Source organism: Neolamprologus multifasciatus, chromosome 11 (genome assembly GCF_963576455.1).
Source record: "Neolamprologus multifasciatus chromosome 11, fNeoMul1.2, whole genome shotgun sequence".
Lineage (NCBI taxonomy): Eukaryota > Metazoa > Chordata > Actinopteri > Cichliformes > Cichlidae > Neolamprologus > Neolamprologus multifasciatus.
This window is the reverse complement of record NC_140449.1, coordinates 18,171,185-18,185,583: the sequence shown is the minus strand read 5'-3', so window position 1 is coordinate 18,185,583 and position 14,399 is coordinate 18,171,185. Positions and strand designations below refer to the sequence as shown.

The following is a 14,399-nucleotide window of genomic DNA, read 5'->3' as shown; positions in this document are numbered from 1 at the left end:
GGAAATGAGATATTTTGAGGTAATTATGATATTGGATTACTGAGGGGCAATACTTTGAGCGAGAGGTGAAGAGAGGTTAACGAACTGATTGGTTACGCGCTCTTACTTTATGAATTCGACATAGAAACATTTCTGAGTTGCAGTCAGCTTGTGTGTAATGAGGTATGCTGCCGATTATTAAATCTGACGATTAATAAATCAGCAGCCTATTAAAACAGTTTCAGGCCACATTTTTTCAGTGACGGGATTTCTCAGTATTATTTAATGACGACTCAACAAATGTATTTTTTGCTTCAAAAAACAAACAAACAAAAATCTTATTAAAATGTAATTTAAAGTAAAAAGGGTTGATTGGATTGTTTCTTTTATAACATAGATAAAAAGAGAATACATTTTAAATGATATAGAAAATATGCCCAGGAATATTATTTGGCGAAATTAAGAATTGAATGAAAAATGTATTTAAACTCAAAGCTTTTATGATATATATATTATATATGTATAAATTTATTCATACCAAGCTCTTTCGTTGGATGTTTTAATAACAATGGGAATACGAAGTGTGTGTGTGTGTGTGTGTGGGGGGGGGGGGGGGGTGTGATTATAATTATTAACATCCTTATTTCACTTTGCCACGACTTCATATTTGTCAGATATGTCTTTAAAAACATACTTCCATAGTACTGCGATATTTGAACGATATGCTAAAGCTATTGATTAAATGCTACTGCTAATGAGATAAACAATAGTGTTGAACTCTTACCTTGGCTGATCAATCAGGCGACACATTTTAATAATAGACTTGTTTGTCAGGTTTAAAACAACGAGGATTTTCTCTTTTTCTCATTCTTACTCTCTCTTTCTCTCTCTCTCTCTCTCTCTCTCTCTCACACACACACACACACTCACACACACACATACACACACTTACTCATTACTTGTGTGGAGACAGACATGAAGACAAATGTCTGCAGTCGATGAGCAGACGCGCTGCGCTGTGCTGACGGAACATCGCCACTAGATGGTGACATAAAATCTTCTAACGGTAAAAAGGCTCCAGGCTCAACGACAAGACTCTCCTTAAAGGCCTGTTGGCCTACATACAGGAAATATACTGCACTGATTTTTGAAAATGATATTCTACCAGGAGAAGGATTTTGGAAAGCCATCTTCTTCTTCTTTTTTTATTCCAACCGGACAGGAATAAAAATGAACAATGAAAGACACGATTACACTCTCAAACATTTATTATTAAAATAAAAAAGTTGGCTATTGCTGTCAAAAATGGGAGAATAGATGTTGCAGTCATAGTATTTACATGTTTAAATATGCCTATATTTTCTTGAAAGCCAGGAAATTAATGTAGGTTATCAGCTCGTTGGCAGGAGAATTCCTTTGAACAAAAGAAGAAAAACTTAAAAAATAGAGAATTGCGTATAAACTGGAGGCCAGTGCTGACAAGCCAGTCTCGAGTTTGACATTTACCTAAGTACTGGTTGATACTAAAGGATAAAGTTTATTTCAATAAGTTCAGTAAGTAGATGGCTTTAAAGCTTGGTTTTTTTTTTCGAGCCGCCAAGAACGTGTGTGAAGAATTGAATCCTGTAATTAATATGTGAATTTGACCGTGATTACCAGAGCCTGGCCTGTTTATATGCAGTGACATTTTTATTTAGCATTACACTGTCTATAAATGTTTTCACTGTTAGTGTTCAGCTTTGATTTCAGTGTTGTATTAAGTAGAAGAAAGGCCCGACAGCGTGTATCTTCTTCTCTTCTTTTAGTTGTTTTTTTTTTTAAAGCAGAATGTCTTTGGTTAATAATATTAAAGCATCCCACGCACAATTGCCTTGGTCAACGTGTTCCAAAGCATTTCCGATCTTCTGTCAACAGGCCGTATAGGCTGGTTCCAATTAAAACAGGAGAAGGAAATGTGCAGGACAAAACAGAGCCTCTCTGGCGAAAACAAAAGCGTTCATAAAGTAATAAATTATAGCACAGGTATTTTTTTCTTTTTTTTATTTTCTTTCTTTTTGTTTTGCTTTCTTTTTTTCGGATTAAAGGCCATCTATGTCCACCTTTCACCGTCCTCGGAGCTAACTGGAGCTCTTGAATTTATTGACGACTTTTTTCTCCTTTACGCGCCTGTTTTGAAACCAGATTGTCACTTGTCTCTCTGTCAGGTTTGTCTGCGCAGATATCCTTCTCCTTTTGTCTTTGGTGATGAATTTATTGGTGGCATATTCTCTTTCCAGTTCCTTGAGCTGCACCTTGGTGTATGGCACACGCTTCTTTCTCCCACGACGCACAGAGTTGTCTCCACCAGAGATAGTTTCTGGAAAATAAAGCATGTCAGTTCGTTAATCTGATGGATTGATTTAAAAAATGCACCAACAAATATATTTTTAAAAAGTCCAAACGCAAAATGAAGTGGGGGGAAAAACAACCTGATATATATAAGCCCTGCAAGCACGTGTTTTTGCAAGTTTAATTACACACGCCGGCAAAGACTGCATATTTCTGTATGAATAAATAAAAAAAGAAAAAAAGAAACTTAAATACCTTGTAAAGTGGATTTCCACAGAGGATTTGACTGTGGTTGCTCCTTGGTGCAGTAAACTTGACCACTCCAACCGTTGGTGATGGCCCATGGCTGGTAAGGCTCCATGGGCAACAGAGACTCGTGTCTTGGCTCAGATGGGGCGCTCAGCGCAGGTACGACAGGGACGTCCAAGTAGCTGGGTTGGTAAGGGCCAGAGGAATACCCCTGATAAAACGCAAATTCTTTCGCTCTAGAAGAGAACTCCTCACCAGAGACCGATGAGTCTATGTACTTATCGCCATAACCAGAAGGCTGTGCGCACGCTTTAACACTGCCGTGTGACATCCTACAAGGGTAATAACTGCTGCCAAAATATCCATAGGGCAAAGATGCATTGGGTGAGCTCTGAGTCGCAGAACAGGGGCTGCACTGTTTGCCAGGTTCCCCCATGCCAGACACTGGCACCTCACTCGCAGTGTAGGTGGTGCTGGGCGCCAGTGAGGTTGGATGCGCTAACAGATTCCTGCACTGATTTGCAGCAAAATTGCCTCCGGTAAATCCTTCCATGTTCTTGCTTCTTTCATCCAAACCGTTCTCGTACAGAAACATCAACGGGTCAATCCAGTGCGAGTGGAGGAGTAATGAGGCGGTCATAGCATTCCCTACATTGAGACGACCAACTCTTTTTCAAAATCCCCTCGACTGAGCCCAGACAGGGACTCGGGCAGAGTAACGATACCAACACGCCTGAGTACGTAAAGATCGTAAGGTTATTGGCCAGGGCCAAGCACGTGATATGCAAAGGAGACGATAAACGTCTTGACACGAGATAATGCGGATCAGGCTCTGAGTTTGAGAAGACACCGCACGTCAGTGCGTCCAGTATTTGCCAACAAGACCCGCGGGCATTTTTTTTCTATCGGAAACGATTTTTGGAGTCTCACACCGAATGAACCTCGTGTGCAGGCAGTCATATTTTATTAGTGTGTAACGCACTGTTTGAAATAAGCAGTAAGTGATTATTGATTTTTTTCCCCTCTCCCCTGCGAAGTTGTATGCACACGCGCCCGTACAATCAAACATGTTTTAACTTGATTGATAAAGAAAATAATACTTCCACACTCCCAGTTTTTGGTGGGGTTTAAACCAGATTTGCAAACATTACATCTTTTTAATGCGCTTTAAGTAAAACGTGCAGATTTTTACTAAATCTAGGATGAAAGACTCCCCCCCCCCCCCACACACACACACACACACAAACAAAAAAGCTGTAAACACATCTCTTAAGGGTATATTTTAATGCATTTTATGAAAGAAATCAAAAATCAAACCGTTCTCACGTTTAGCAAACACAAATTTGGGGTCCACAAAATACAACAAACATTGCGCATTTGGTTGCACTCTACCTCATGCTAGTGAGACGCGGCCGGAGGGCCAAGGTCAAGTTGAAGTTGCAGTGTTGCCAAAATGACACTTAAAGCACAAAGACAAAGAAGCGCTAAATTCCGCGGACTGCTTGGGCGGCACCGGTTTCCATGAGGAGTAACTGGAATTTGCACTATTCCCTTCCTATGATAAGACTTTGCAATGAAGTAAGAATAAAATCTATTTGATTTGAAATGATCCAAATCAAAACTAAAGGTTAAGTGTTTCTACATCCCTGTATTGTAAATAATAATAATAAGAATAATGAAGGACTTTCTGGGAAATATGCTAAACCTATATCTTTGTAGGGTCACGTGGGTTACTATTTTCCTGAATCAGAGCTTTAAAAAACTCGGAGAATTGGGGCAGATATTACTATAAACAGGTGCTATATGCTCATTGGTCTGCAGTGCAACCAGCAACAAATCCAATGTTTACATTTTAGCCCGTGTGGAAGTCTGTGCAAGTGAGTCTGCCACTGAAAAGGTGAATACGGACTGGAGGGAATTTACATACTATTTTCATTTAAGATTTATGTGGTTATTTTAAGTTTGAAACCACAAACGCGAGGAATGTATACCCAACTAAATTTGAGCACCTTTTAAAAAAATATATGTTTATATATATGTGTGTGTGTTTTTAATAGCGTTTTCCCACCTTTTGAGGCCGTAAATCTTTATGGCCCAAGTTCATAGCTAATAGGCAAGAGTGAGTAGTAGTCTAGGCTGGATTTCAGGGGGGAAAAAACTCATAATGCTTATTGTTTTTATCGCTTTTTGTTTTGTTTTTTTGTTGCATTGTCACGATAAACTACCCTGAATCTGCTTTTTGTTAAACATTATGCTACTTCGCATTTTTTTCCATCTAAAAAAAACCTCCGCATTTCAAAAGCGGCTGAGCTACAATAAATGAGAGCTGGCTCGAAAGGAATCTGAGCCAAGTTGTTCACACATTAAAAAGCGGATGCCTTTCTAAACTGAATATAACAGCTAGTAGAAATCGGTTTTTGAGCAGTTTACTCAACTGAAAGTCGATCACGGACTGAAAATTAGGGAAAATCAGGAAAGATGATTTCAGTGTGTTCATACACACAGACACACGCGCAAGATTCAGCATTAAACTACTTTGCGTAATTTTGTCTGAAAATTCAGTGATTAACTGATGGCAATACTGACCAGGAAACTGTGATTGCAGATTCTAAATACTGGACTAATTATCACAAACACAACAGAAAGAAGACAAAGATCCTAGAAATGTATAAATTAAATATAGAAGAAGACAAAAAACCTCTGAAGTTAGGCGGCTAACAGATTTTATATATATATATATATATATAACAATATAGATAGATAGATAAACATATTAATTGTTAATTTTAATTTCATTACATTTTTAAATTAAAGACAGAAAAGATAAGCCACCATTTATTACATTTGGAACTAAAAAATACCGAGGATGTGTTTTTTTTTTTAACACGATCAACATTAGAATATATCCACTTTTTGCAAACAATGAAAGAGGTTTTAGGGAGAGCCTGAAAGAACCTCGTTTGGCTGACACGATCCATGAACAAATACACATATTATCCATTTATTTATTTTGAGAGAGAGAGAGAGAGAGAGAGAGAGAGAGAGAGAGAGAGAGAGACAAACCCACGGCTGGATGTATAATTTATTTTAAAAAGTAAAAATGCCAACTTGAGTTTCGGCTTGTCATGCGCGCTGATGTTCGTGTGTTACTGTCTGCGGAGACCAAAGTGCTGCTCTGTTTGCAGTACCTATCAAGTAGATGACAACACAGCTCTTAGCCTACAGTGCTTAATGGACTTTTTATGGGTTTGTCTTGTGATCGCATGACCTATGGCACCTTGGCCTCTCGGTGGTTCTTGGCAAACTAGATCAGAAACATGCCGTCCTCCTGTCTGGCGTAAGTGGGGATATAAGAGAGGAGTAGATTCCCAAACTAATGAGGCGGACAACCTGGTGCAGCAGTTTACCACGGCTTTGTTTCTTAGCCTGACGAGTCAAAGAGCAAAAAATAGAGAGCGGGGAAGAATAAGTTGTTCTACAAGTTTTGCCCCTGCATGTGTTTCTCTATCACGCCGCATCCCATCACTGCATCCCCTCTGCAGCAAAGTTTCCCGTGGCAGCTGTTTGTTCAGCATTTTACCGTGACTACTAATTCAGTAAGACACACGATACGAAGTAACATTTGGGAGCTATTTAACTTACTAGTGCTCTGAAGCATGGGGTGAAAATTACGCAGTGCGAGACCAAATAGGAGCTGCACAATGTATTTAAATCTTAAATTGCCATCTCTTTCGCGAGAATTAGCATCCTTCTTTCTGAGTGTGTGAATTTTGACTGCATTTAATTGCGAGTTTGCAGACTGCGCACATTGGGTTATTTGAGGTGCTTCCTGGGCACAACGTATTGCCATTGTACAAGGTCACAATGAAAGCGCAAGAGTAAAAAAAAAAAAAGAATTAAAACTGAAGTCAATTTGAAGCTAAAATCCAAATAAATAAATCCGTTAAAGACGCCAACATTGTTCTTTATTTTGTTTTTTTAAACCGGATACCACATGACACTCAAGCATCAACTCCCCTATGAACAAAAACAAAACAGCAACATAAAGAAACCATTGCAAACAATAGATAAATATGCAGAGAGCAAACTGCATTTGTAGTTGTTCAATCCTAAGAAGAATTTCTGCTAAAATTTTCGATACACAGATGATAATTCAACATCTTGTAAATAAAAAATGAAATGAGTGTTTTTACTATAAAAAGGCTAGATCACACAGGACACATGATTTCTTGACAGGAATGAAGTTCTCATTTGATTTGTCACACTTTGTTGGTGCTCTGAGACCTTCAAGAAAAAAAAAAAGTCCTTGTGGTGAAATGCACCCTAACTACGCTATGTTAGTCCTGTGCAGAGCTGGGCATTGGCTGTGGACGGCGTGGAGGCTGACATTACTGGCCCTCCTCCTCACGCAAAAATTGGAACACTGAGGAGAAATCTTTATTGGCGTAACCACGTGCGCACATCATACGATACATCTGATGGGCTAGGGAGCCGAGAGGGACAGGCGTCTTTGTGTTGGTTGCTGTGTTCTGAGCGAGGCCCAAGTCCTGAAAAAAAAAAAAGAAGCCCCACATACATTAGAAACACAATCAAAGTGGAAAATGTCATTCTGAAACCACAGTTAGAAGACCACAGTGTTGTATTAATATAAGCTTGATCCCTTTTAAAAAGAAAAGACGTAAACAAAAGTTCACTGGATTATTTTAAGTTTTGTAAGTTGCTGTCATTAAAGTAAGGCACTGAAATAAATACACCAAATAAATACACCATAAACAAATACTTTATGAAAACACTTATTTAAAAATAATGGTGCTGCTGGCAATAAGCAGTCTACATCACTGAGAGGAAATGTTATGACTAAAAATAAAATTCCTCCCTCATATGTGTGACCGTGAGGTTTACAAACTAACCTTAGCCATTAGCTGAGTGCCAAAGCCTCCCTGGTAGTTATTCCCAGAGGGGACTCCTTCCATGACTCCTGGTACAGGGTTGTAGGTGTCACTAGACCAACACCGGCCTGAACTCATGTTCAGGATTTGGGCCAAAAGTTTGGGATCAAGACCAAGTCTGTGAATTGAAACCAATGTTAGAATTTAACCACATGTTGTTATTTGTCATCAATTTTCTGTAATGCTAAGTAAGCGTTTTCACCTGATTCCCAAGTTCATTGTCTCAGAAGTCCCGATCATTCCAATAGCTAAAAGCATGTTGTTGCAAATTTTAGCAGCCTACAACAAAATGGTAATATGTTAGGGGACATCTACATTTCTCATTTTGTGAAATGGTTACAAATGAACCTGTGGACACATGATCAGTGTTTCTAAGAATCACAAAGGCCAGATAACGGCTCACACCTGTCCAGTTCCAACTTGACCGCAATAGATCACATTAGCTCCCATGCAGCTCAGGAGTTCTTTAGCAGCAGTAAACTCCTCCTCTGCTCCTCCGACCATGAAAGTCAGTTTACCCGAGCTGGCGGCACCCACACCTGGGAAAGGGAAACCATGGTTACATACAACATCTGGTATACAGTGCTACATTTTTTAAAAGTGTCATTTGTTAGGTAATTTGCCTTCTTTTTAAATTTTTATCAAAGTAGTAACTAATTTTAAAAATATACTATCCATAACCATGCAGCCTTATTAGCAGCTACCGTTCTATGCTTTACACATTCAGCATAGTGTAGAAGAACAGATTTCATTAGTACATCCAGGCCCAGGGCTAGTGGAATATTTTTAGTTTAATATGACATTTTTAAAAAGATCTTGTTGCATTTTTTTAATTAGTGTTCTGCACTCCCAGTTTCCTGCCTTCTTTAAAATAAAGGTGTTGTGATTCAAATGCAAACAAAAAAGACCCACTACAAAGAAAAAATAAAATAAAAGGGGATATTCTGTCAAATCAAATCTTGTAGGTCATGGAAATGACAAAAATGGGACTGTATGCGAGGTTAAACACACAAAAAATAAAATAAACGTATAAAAATATAAATATAAAATATAATTAAAATCCCCCCAAAAAAGACTTGAATGAAAAATTAAGATGATCGACAACAAATGGAAGAGCTAAAAGCAAATAAGTTGTAGATAAATGTATTTTCTCCCACTGTTGGTCAGGATTTACCCTAATATAAAACCAGCTGTTGCTGGATTCTTTTGTGCATTAACCATGCATTCAGGTTCATATGGGGTTAAAACCTTGGCAACTATAATAACCAGGTGCAAGCCACTGGGTGCCAAGAAATTAACCAACAGTGTCTTATAATTAATCTTAAAGTTTACAGGAACCCAGCAGAGGAGAAGGACCAGGATGGGCGGAATATGTGACTCCCTAATCCTTCTGCGCAGTCTGCCTGAAGCTTTTTGTATTAATGGGAATCTAGAAAGACACTGTGCTGGGAGTTACAACAGGCAAGCTGAGAAGCACGAAAAGCATGAGTAATGCCTTTGAAACTCATCCTGAAATGAGGTAGATTTAAAAAACAAAAAAACCCAACCTGTGTGTTATGTTGTAAACCAAAAGCTTTAACAACTATGCTGGCATATCAATGTAGTGCCTCTGTGTTGCTCAAAGGAACAGCATGGACACTTGGCCGAGGCATTTAACAATATAACAAGTAGCTGTGATGAAAGAGATAACCACGACTTCTGATTAACTTCATAGACACGCAGAAAGCAGTTAACGACATCCACAGCTGCGTCATCTGCACAACACTGAAAACTGCCTGGATTACAGGAAAGTATAGACGGAAAATTGATTTGATATTGAAAAGTAGTGACGTAACGGGGACAAGTATATGGATTGTATTTATTTATTTATTTTTTTAACTGCTGGTAATATTGGATATAATTGATCATTTTAATCATTTAAATATTACCAAAATGTACTCAAAGGCACATCTAAAAAGATGAAAACCTGAGCAAATCTTGCTTATAAATTTAAACTAGACACAAATGTATTTATTTTATAAGAACATTCAGAGAGTCTAGATTTAGGTTAAAACTGCTTCTTTCGATTAAAATGTGGGATTTGTTGTCATCATTTAGGTTTTGGGAGCGTGTGTGTGTTGCATTCGGAATGTGTGTGTGTTGCATTCGGAATGTGTGTGTAATCCATTTCTTACACCCTGTGTGTTGTACACTAACCAACTAGCCAACAGTTTGCAAGGCTGGGATGATGATCAATTCCAAAGCTAATGTTTTTTGTCAAATGTAATTCAGACTTGTCTAGAGGAATTCTGCCATCCAATTCCATGTCATAGACATTCAAATTGAAGCCTTCCTTGTGATATGAACAGTTTTGGACATTGATTTTCCTTTTCAGCATCCCTCTATTACTCTTATTTCTGACTGTGGCCTTTGGTACAGTAAAGATTTCAGTCTGGTTTCTCAATTGGGCCTAACATTTATTCACCCAAAGAAACAACTTTTAAAACACATGTTGACTCAATTATGTTCTCTCCGTGTGTGCTTTTAAGTTTAAGCTTACACCACACTGCCACTGTATTCCTTTTGATTTCTGCCTGACAGAAAGAGAGATGTTCACTTCATTTCGGGGCTAAAGCCTGGTGACTGACGTGCTGTCAGAGCATGACATACGGTTCAGATTGCATTACTTAAACTGCCGCCACCACACAAAGAAGTTTGAGCCAGAAAGCAGGACAACTTTAATCCATGTGCACTACAATGGGGTAGACACATATAAATCATTAGTAATCTTTAGAGCCAGTCCATAAAAAAAAAAAAAAAGGACCAACTTCAACTCAAAGAAAGTGGCTGTCTTGACAGCGATTAGGTCAAGTTCAAATAAGCTGTGCTTCTTTGTGGATCTCAAGAAAACCAGAGGAGGAGCGCACGCGCACACGCACGCACACACAGCTATAAAGCATCTTTGAAGGCAAAGCCATTTCTCCTCCTTTAGCACGATGGTGGTATTTCTTATTAACAAACACTAAAACAAATCAGCACGAATGACACTGAACTTGCTGTGATATAAAGACGTAGTTGGATGTCTTTATCTATTCAAAGTAAATCTGGATGTATTGGTAAAGCCAGTGTTCATTAGAGTTGCCATTTTAATCATCTAAAATTCAAATTTTCAAAAGCTAATCACATTTTGTGATGGTACAGGTTTGACATACATAAACTTCAGAGAGTTAACGTGGATCCATTTCCATGTTTAGATTCTTGTGCTATGCTAAAGTTACTTTGCAAGAAGCCAGCAATTTCACAAATACCATAAAGCTGAACCAAAATACATCTATCCAGGGAAACAAAAATCTATTCAAATAAAATAAAAGTTTTTTATTCATCCCTGTGTAGATGCTCAGTTTATGTAAAAAAAAAAAAAAAGCTATTTATATTGTCTCTTTAAGACCACCCAACTTTTAAACCAGCTTTTTACTGGGTTTTTAGGGTTTGAACAGAAGGGGTGGGGGAATGTATACCCTGTCACTGACATAGAAACTGAATACTGGAGTAGTCAGAAGTCTCAGCTTTTGGCTTGGAGGAGTTACTTGCATATTCAGTGCTGTGCTCGACCACTTCCTGACTTCTTTGTTTTTGTTTTTTTACATTGATCTGAAACATGTCAGTGTGGCAAACAAAATTTAATATTAGACAAAGATAACCTTAGTAACTACAAAATGCAGTTTTTAAAATTATTCATTTATTAAGGGGAAATAATGGTTTTAAGTCCAGACTTTGTTAGGTCACCTCACAACCTTCTTCTTTATTTTTTTGAGCCATTAAGAGGTGGACTTGGTGTACTGTTGTGTTTTGGATCAACGTCCTGCAGCACAATCCAAGTACATTTGAGCTTAAGGCCACAAACTAAAGGCCAACCATTCTTCTTCGGGATTTTCTGGTAGAGAGCAGACTTTAACATTCCATCAATTATGGCAAACCGTTCAGGTCTTGAAGCAGCAAAGGAGCTCCACACCATCATACTACCACCACCACGTTTGACTGGCATGATGTTATTTTTATGAAATGTGTTAGTTTTACTCCAGATGTAATGGGACACAAACCCTCCAGAAAGGTTAATTTTTGTTTTATCAATCCACAGAATAATTTCCCCAAAGGCCTTGGTGATCATCAAGATATTTTTTGGAAAATGTGAGATGAGCCTTTGTGTTCTTCTTGGTCAGCAGTGGTTTTCCCCTTGGTACTCTCCGATGAATGCCATTTTTGTTCAGTCTCTTTCTTATTGTTGAATCATGAACTCTGACTTCTCCAGTTCTTTATGTTCTGGGTTCTTTTAGTGACCTCCTGGATGACTCACTGATGCACTCCTGGAGTCATTTTGGTAGGCCGGCCACTCCTGGCCTACCAAACTTCCCTACTGTTCCACGATGTTTCCATTTGTGGATAACGGCTCACACCATGCTTCACTGGAGTCCCAAAGCATTACAATTGGCTTTGTAACCCTTTCCAGACTTATTGATGTCATTAACTCAGTTTCTCAGCTGTCCTTGAGGGTTTTTTAAGATCATACCACTGGTAAGTTTATATAGCTTTGTTTCCCCTTAATAAAGAAATCATTATTTAAAAAAATAACTGCATTTTGTATTTAATTATTTTAATCCAGTTATCTTTATCTAATATTTAAGTTTCTTTGATGATCTGCAGCATGAAACCACTATGAAAAAAAAAAGAACAACCATGAAGGGCAAATACCTTTTCACAGCATTTGACCTTGTCCGTGTTTGTTAACCATCTACCATTGCTAGCCTACATGAAAGAAAAGCTGCAATGCATCAGTCTCTCATTGCTATCAGAAGAATGTCCTCAGGAGTATTAAGATATAAGGACATGTTATTAATACCCTTAAATTACTTTGTTCTACACAGTAATTTAATGGGAAGCCAGCAATTTCACAAATACTATGAAGCTGAACCAAAATACATCTATCCAGGGAAACAAAAATCTATTCAAATCAAATAAAAATTGTTTATCAAATAATCAAACTACTTAACTGTAATATGTTTGAAAAACACAGGTGAAAACGAATAAATAAAATATTAAACTTACCTCCTGATACAGGTGCGTCCATAAAAACTGCCCCCATCTTCTCAGCATCAGCAGCCATTTCTTTTGACACAGCTGGGTCAATAGTGCTGGAGTCAATGAGTAGGGAGCCTTTCTTTACCTTTCTGTTGATAAAGGTTCAATTAGTTTAGCTAAATCTGAGATAAGAGATAAGGGAGCATGACATGGAGCACATATTCAAAGAGAAGCAAAAATAGTACTTAAGAATGCCATTGGGTCCGGTGTAAACGTCGATGACATTGGGACTAGAGGGGAGCATTGTTATAATACGATCAGCCTTCTCTGCTACCTCAGCCGGATTATCCACAATCTGAGGAATAAAGACCCCAAAAACAAACAGGCACATACACAAAACAAAAAAAGTGTTACAAGATGTACAATCATTTTATTTTTTTAACACAAAGATGTGCAAACATTCAGCTTAGACTACCTGAGCACCCAGCGCTTGCACTTCCTTGCAGGACTCTGGGAACACATCGGTAGCAATAACTGGGTATCCATGCTTCAGCAAGTTCTTCGCCATTGGGTTTCCCATATTTCCCAGACCAACAAACCCCACCTGTGTCTTTGAGGCCATAGACCTTGTGGATACTGGAAAACAACCACCAAATTGAAGATTATAAGACACATTGTCCCCGTTATTTGGAGAAGTAATTTAATTTTAATAATTACCTGAATTTCAAATTATGAAATTAATTAATTTGATTTAAATATATATTTAGATCTTCCCTCATCAGTTTCTCTAAACAACTGTAAAATGTTATAAAGATGCAGACCATGTCTATATCTACAGTGTGTAGTGGTAATATTGCATAATGTGCCTTGGATAAAAAGGCAAGACACGGTAAGACGTGAGACCAAACGATGACAATTTTTGTCCTGGACCGTTTTGAAATAATGAGTAGTGTGTAGCTCTGGTAGACAACTCGCCGTCAAGGAGGGTGTAATCTTTAACAAAAAAAAAAGATCCTTAAGCAGTTAATCGTCAACAGAATGCCCTGCAGCAGCTAAACTCAGTCCAGCGAAATTTCTACTCAAACTTCTCTCTCCACATTTCAAGAAAAAATGCCGTTTTCACACCACGAAGATCCTTCAAAGAATAACTTTGGGTTGCAAAGTACGCGAGGCGCCCTACGCAGTGCGCACACGGTCTCAGTTTACTGTACTTACCAAACCCAAAGTCAACATGCTTGCAACACCTTCCTACTAGATACCGAGACCCCCTCAACACAGCAGCCATACTTCTTTCCTCTTGACCTTACGTGTGACGTAATAGTACGTGCAATGATGACGGCCGAGCCCTCCAATCAATTTAGAGATCTGCACAGTACCGCCTACCGGTTTCTGCCACTGAGCTACAGGGGAGGGTCAAGACTGAAAAAAAGAAACCCGTCCATTCTCTTCCGCTTATGCTTAAAACATAAATAAATGAAAATAACAGAATGCCCAACAGTTCACATCACATACTATATTACATCTTGTATTTCATTTATTCTATTTCTTATAAATTCAATTCTATTCACGGTGCCTGTGGGCAGTATGTATTCTGATTAAAAAGAAACTGAAAATTCTATAGACACACATATCCTCTCTCTTTATGAATATATATCTAGAAGTGTGCCCGATTATGCTTATGTGTTTTCTTGCAGATGACCAAAGCCACAGCTCCACGGTGTTGGAAGAATTATTCAGGTCCTGTAAATAACTATGCCAGTAAATAACTAATATTAGTATTTTTTTAGTTGAAGAATAATTGCCATTTTACTCCTAAATATTTTATTATATAACTACATT

At 38.2% G+C, this 14,399-nt stretch overlaps 2 protein-coding genes across 2 annotated transcripts; both read right to left on the bottom strand.

Annotated features, from left to right (window-relative positions):
• Nucleotides 1-1,273: 1,273 nt before the first annotated feature.
• hoxa13b (homeobox A13b) lies at nucleotides 1,274-5,256 on the bottom strand. The gene is made up of 2 exons (XM_085176477.1): nucleotides 2,563-5,256; nucleotides 1,274-2,335 (listed from the first exon to the last, which is right to left on the bottom strand). Exons 1-2 carry the CDS (start codon nucleotides 3,194-3,196, stop codon nucleotides 2,097-2,099), a joined length of 873 nt encoding a protein of 290 aa, XP_085032603.1. The 5' UTR covers nucleotides 3,197-5,256; the 3' UTR covers nucleotides 1,274-2,096.
• A 1,243-nt stretch (nucleotides 5,257-6,499) lies between these two features.
• hibadhb (3-hydroxyisobutyrate dehydrogenase b) lies at nucleotides 6,500-13,910 on the bottom strand. The gene is made up of 8 exons (XM_085178628.1): nucleotides 13,776-13,910; nucleotides 13,036-13,196; nucleotides 12,806-12,915; nucleotides 12,588-12,709; nucleotides 7,911-8,044; nucleotides 7,708-7,784; nucleotides 7,467-7,623; nucleotides 6,500-7,103 (listed from the first exon to the last, which is right to left on the bottom strand). The coding sequence occupies exons 1-8, from the start codon at nucleotides 13,843-13,845 to the stop codon at nucleotides 6,945-6,947; spliced, it is 990 nt and encodes a 329-aa protein (XP_085034754.1). The 5' UTR covers nucleotides 13,846-13,910; the 3' UTR covers nucleotides 6,500-6,944.
• Between the last annotated feature and the right edge of the window lie 489 nt (nucleotides 13,911-14,399).

What these genes read in the sequence shown, in the direction of transcription:
- hoxa13b (XM_085176477.1), bottom strand. Translation starts at nt 3,196, where the DNA reads ATGACCGCCTCATTACTCCTCCACTCGCACTGGATTGACCCGTTGATG. An exon ending in GTGGAAATCCACTTTACAAG is followed by an intron (nt 2,336 to 2,562) that starts GTATTTAAGTTT and finishes TTTATTTTCCAG; the next exon opens with AAACTATCTCTGGTGGAGAC.
- hibadhb (XM_085178628.1), bottom strand. Translation starts at nt 13,845, where the DNA reads ATGGCTGCTGTGTTGAGGGGGTCTCGGTATCTAGTAGGAAGGTGTTGC. An exon ending in GTCAAGTTGGAACTGGACAG is followed by an intron (nt 7,785 to 7,910) that starts GTGTGAGCCGTT and finishes ATTTTGTTGTAG; the next exon opens with GCTGCTAAAATTTGCAACAA. An exon ending in GCACTCAGCTAATGGCTAAG is followed by an intron (nt 7,104 to 7,466) that starts GTTAGTTTGTAA and finishes TTTTTTTTTCAG; the next exon opens with GACTTGGGCCTCGCTCAGAA.